The sequence below is a fragment of the Plasmodium malariae genome, assembly GCF_900090045.1.
Source record: "Plasmodium malariae genome assembly, chromosome: 11".
Taxonomy (NCBI): domain Eukaryota; phylum Apicomplexa; class Aconoidasida; order Haemosporida; family Plasmodiidae; genus Plasmodium; species Plasmodium malariae.
In genome coordinates, this window is record NC_041785.1 from 257,222 (window position 1) to 263,320 (window position 6,099).

A 6,099-nucleotide genomic window follows, 5' to 3' on the forward strand; every position below is an offset into this window, starting at 1 on the left:
ACTAAAATTATTTCGTTTATTATCTTTGAATATGTAAATAATTTCCTATGTATACACAAAATTCAAATAAATATATACTTCCATTTCGTTTGTGACATTATTTTATTTTTTTAAAAAATAATAAATTTTAAAGAAAAAATTAAAAATAGAAAGATTAAATAAGAATAATATAAAAAATATTTTAGCAAACATTTCCATAAATTTATTTTTTAAAAACTAAACATTATTTAAAACAATTTTTGGTAAATAGAATTTTGTTATTATATGTTGAAAATACATTTTAACATCCTATAAGTGTAAAATTAAATTTCTTTTCGAATACATATCAAATCAAATCAAATGAGTTTTTTTTTGCTCGATGATATCTGTGTTATACATTTAGAACAAAAAAATTTACGTAATAAGAATAAAAATATATTATCACTTAATAAGAATATAATTATTAATTTTCTGAAAAACATCCTATTAATAATATAGTTATATATATATATATATATATTTTTTTTTTTAAACATTATTTTTTAATTAAAAAATATAAATTATCATATAGAATATAATTACAAAGGCAGTATAAAAAAGAAAAAATAAAAAAACTAGAAATTTTTTTTTATTGTATAAATTTTGATCGAACATATGATATACGGCTTTAAATATATAAAAAGTTTATATATTCTATTTGTTAAAATTTGAATGTAAAATTTAAATTACATACAAAATTTTTATATCTTAAAAAGTGTAATCCAAATTAATGCTTTTAAATTTTTTCATCATATTAATATAAGTACAATACTATAATTTTTATGTAATATAAAAAGTATTTTTTAGTTATTATAACAAAAAAAGTATTCATTAAACTTAAGAATTCAATTAAGTATATATATGTATATTTTTTTTATTAAAATATTATAAATATAAAACTTCTACTGTAATATTAATATTAAAAAATAAAAATATAAAAACATATTTACTAAAAAACATTTTTAGTAATTAAGTTAATTTTAATTGATATATTAACAAAATATAACATAAAAAAAAATAATTTAGAACATAAATGAATGTATTCGAAAATTTCGAAATGTTAATATATAAAGTATTATACAATAAACCTTATAAAAATAATTGATATACTAATTTTTTTATTGAAAATTTTTAAAGAGTGAAAGAACACTGTATTCTATTTTTATGCGCTAATAAATATTTTCTAGATCAATGTAATAATGTATAACTGTTATGCAACTAATGTAAATAAAATAAATTATATTTTATCGGAATAATGACTACTTAATCAAACATATTTGTACTCCAATATTTTCATTCCTTTCTTTTTGTTTCTCATACACTTAGGCGTTAGTTATATAAATATTATTCATTAAATACATTATTGTAGTTATATAAATAATTAATGTATTCTTATTTATATAATAAAATTACTCTTCTAAAAAATAATTAATTAAATGAAAAAAAAAAATCATTAAATTAAATACATTATATTTACTATCACTATGAGGAAATGATACAAAAATACAATATTTACTCATTTCACCATTTCATAAGTATATGATTAGATATAATATATATATTTATATATATATTTATAAACAGTTTTAGAAATATTCTTGGTTTTAGACGTTTGATGTTACATATTTTGTTTCGGATATTGTATATTTAAATTTTTTTACAAAAATAAAATAGTTCATAATAATAATAATAATATATCTTACATAGAATATCCACTAATACAAGTGAAATATATTTATTTTTTTGATAATAAATTAATATTTTTTAGATTCTCAATTAAATAATTTATCTTGTCACATTTAAAAGTTCCTTTTTCCTAAACCATTTATGAATGATATATTTAATAAAAAAATCAATATCATTTTTAACTAGTTAATTACACATGTTCATCAAAATTAAAATTTTTTGCATAAATAATTTTCACCACTTTCTGTAATATATAATTTTCTCTTTAGTAAATGTATATATCCTATACTAATGGAATTATTATATATATTCTTGTTCTTATGTATCTATTGTATATATATATATATGTATATATATATATATTTATTTATTTTAACGCCTTAATACATTTTTATCTCTTTTATATATATCTATTGTAATGTACACGTGTTCTCATAAAAACAAGTAGAATAATAGTTTATTTTTCTTCTAATAAGTGTTTTCATTAATGATATGTAATAACGCTCTATATGACATCATTTATTTCAGTATTTTGTTTAAAATTAAATGATATGGCACAATATATATATTCAGTTAAAATAATATTATACTATTATTTCATTAAGTATAAATTATATAATGGTATTTACTATATAGCTATTATTTCTTTGCAACTAAGGGAGTAGTACTAATGTGTCTATTAAAATACGTCATCACAAAATTATATATTTCAATTAATCATGAAATGGAGGGACATTTCATGCCTCACCTTTTTGTTATCATACAATGACATATGTATCATTTAATTATAGCATATTAGTGTCATTTATTTTTACTAATTAACTTCTTATGTTCAAAAAATATTTAACACTTTCATATCCTCTATGATTTTACTTATACTTATCCAATATAATGTTCACTAAAAAAACAAAAAAAAGTTAAATTTATTTGTCTATCACAAAACATAAGATTTATCAAATATACACATGTAAAACAAATATAAATATAATAGCCAATTTCCTTTGTTATATATTCATTCCTTTCCTTATACATAATTATTAACAAGGGAAGTTTTAGAAAAATAATTAATAAAAAATAAAAGCTGCATTCTATATTACACGCATGACAAAGAACATAATATTAAGCGGAAATTTCAAAGTATAGTAATGTGTAAAATGTAATAAAATTAGTAACGAAATTATAGTATACATTGAAATAAATTTATTAAAATAAAAACAAGAACTGTTATTCTTTTATCTTCTATTATTTATAAAGTCATAAATTTTTTACTGTTTTGTGCCTTACATAATGCTATAATTATTAATTAAACAAAATGTTTCTTAATAAAAAAGACCGAACAGAAAAATGGATATAAAGGAATTATCATAGATATTATTTAAAAATTTTCATATTATCTATTGCATTAAGTTACATTGATTTTTTTTTTTTTTTAAATTTATCTTAGCTCTCATATAATAAATTTATACTTTAAGGAATATTAAATAAATGTTGACGACATTTATATAACCTGTAATTTACTTTTTATATATATTTAAGAAGAATAAAGTAAAAAGAAAAAATAACAATATATGTGCATTCATTCACTTCAGTTCTTTATATGAAAAAGAGGAGAATTAATATTTTTTATAAAATTAATAAAACTATTCTTTGATTATATCAAATAATTTTTAAGATACAACAAGGTAATAATAAAAATTAAACTATATTTTTCTGTTACATATGTAAACTACACAAGATAATCATAAATTTATTGGAATCACTATATTTAGTAAAAATTTTAACTTGTATATATACATATATTATTCATAAGGATATATTGAAATAAGCAAATATACATATATAGACATAATATTTTGTCAAACTAAAACATATTTTAATATACAATTTGTAAAATATAAAAACATTCAAATTAACCAAAAAATTTAAAGTTTATTTTTATTGTTTCCTATAAAAAGGAATAGGCATTTACAGGTGAATTTATTAGAGCTGCACAATTATATTTATGCTTTTGACATATATATATAAGAAAATAATTCATAATAATTTTTTTAAAAACCTATTTTAGGGAAATGACGATATTGACTTTTATTCATTTTACTTTTTACATGTAATATTTTATCGTATTTTTTTATCTTTCTCCAGATATAGATAGCCGCCAGTATAAATATAAAAGTCATTATAGTACATATTATTTCAAATGATAATCCAAAAGTTCCTGAAAGTATTTTATTACCAACAACATTTTTAGGAAACATTGAAGGAACACCTAGTATTAGACGTACTACGAATAAGATAAATAAAACATATAAAAAGTATATTTTGTTTTTTTTACACCTTTTTAAAAAATTAATATCAGAATTCACAGCATACCTAATATTATTTGTATAATATATTTTGTCTAATATTCTTTTTTCAAAATATGAATCTCTTTCTGTACATACATTAGATTTACATTTCCTATATGGTACATAGCCCTCTATATTATTTAACGAATGTTTACTAGAATGTTTATTTCTTCTTCTTGTCACTTCAACATCATTAAATGCATCTCTTTCCTCATGCATTTCATTTTTTTGCATCTTTTCTTTTAAAAATACAGTACTTGAATCCTTAATAGGTCTATATTTTGATAGTAATCTATAAGTTCTTGTATCTAATTTCTTATGAAAATTGTAAGTGTCACCCAAATGTAAATTAAACTTATTCTAAAAAAAGGAAAAAAATGTAAATACTTTTTATTAATTAAGAAATGAATAACTTCATTCAGAGAAAACGTCTAAACAAGAAAAAAACAACAAAAAAAAGAATAATACAAAATATACTTTAATTATATAATAATACCATATCATTGTTTATATAGCGCACACAACATAAAAACATAAACATAAAAATTATTATAAAAACCAGTAACTTATTTTTTTGCTCCATTGTTAGAATTATCGATATTATAATATATACAGTTAGAAAAAAGTTAACAAAAATGTAATTTATGTCTAATGATAAAGGTTTCAATATAAATTAATAAAAACAATTATATTAAAACTTCATAAAGAACTTAATAAATGTATATAAATATAATATATTTTACAAAAGGATAATGAATAATTACTATAAAATTTTTATATCACTGTTATTTACAAAAACTGAATTTTCATTATAATAATATAATTTAGTTTCATTAATAATTATTCAAATTTTATAAAATAATTATTTAACATTAGACTTAATAAATAATATTTTATTAACTCTTTTGAAAAAAAAAAAAAAGATTATTATCTAATATTTCTAATTATTGAATTTATTAAAACATGTAAAAGCCACAAATGTAGTTAGCACTCACAACACAATGTATTAAGACTTGATTAATTTCAACTGTTTTTTCTTATTACTACTTTCATTATATACGAACTGTATCTTATAAAATTGAGTTCTTATAATTAAAAGTTTTTAATTAGAAAAATAAATAATAAAATTAATTTTTTAAAAAGAGGTTGCATTATAATTTATTCCTTAATAACTAATATAATAGAGATTTTTCCATCAAGTACAATACATTGTAAGAAATAGAATTTTCAGTATATTTATAATATATCAAGTTTTATATTCTAAAAAGTATAATCTATATGAAATCATTGTTTCTGTATCATAAATTAATTATATTATATATAAAGTTTATTCTGGAAATTCATTTTATTATTATACATAAAATATTAATAAATTTATAAAAAAAGTTTTTTTTTTTAATATATTCATATAAATAAATTAACATGTATGATTAAAAAAAAAAAATTCATAATAATTTTCGTTAATATTCGTCCGAAAAAATAACAATAATTTCAAGAAAAATGAGTTGAAATATATTTGCAAATAAATGTTACATATATATTATTTTTTATTCAATTAATATAATATTTTAATTAATATATGTAAAGAAAACTATTCATAAATTTATTCACTTTTCTAATGAAAATTTTAAAACGAATCTATAATTTTTTTAATATTTTTATAAAAACATAGCACAAAGGGCACATTAAAAAAAAATATATACATAAATACAAGTTAAATGAATTTATGTTTCTTGATAAATAAATATTTTAAAATAATATTATATAACTTTATAATTTTATTTTTGTTGTTGTATAACCATGTAAGGGGCAGCTATAATATTATTATATAAACAAAATTTACACTAATGATAAAAAAAAAACAATTTGATATTACAATCTCTATCTCAAAAAAAAAGAACCATTAAATTAAAAAAAATAAAGAAAACTATTAAATATAAAAAGAATTTTAAAATAAAAAAATAAAAATGCCAAAAATAGTATAATTCTACATTCATTCCAAATATAAATGGTATTATAGTCTAATATAGAAATGACCATATATAGTTTT

At 17.3% G+C, this 6,099-nt stretch overlaps 1 protein-coding gene across 1 annotated transcript; it reads right to left on the bottom strand.

The window, feature by feature from the left end:
- Positions 1-3,752: 3,752 nt before the first annotated feature.
- PmUG01_11014400 (Plasmodium exported protein, unknown function) lies at positions 3,753-4,632 on the bottom strand (the record flags this gene model as incomplete). The annotated part of the gene is made up of 2 exons (XM_029005787.1): positions 3,753-4,409; positions 4,546-4,632. 2 exons carry the CDS (start codon positions 4,630-4,632, stop codon positions 3,753-3,755), a joined length of 744 nt encoding a protein of 247 aa, XP_028862342.1.
- Positions 4,633-6,099: the final 1,467 nt, after the last annotated feature.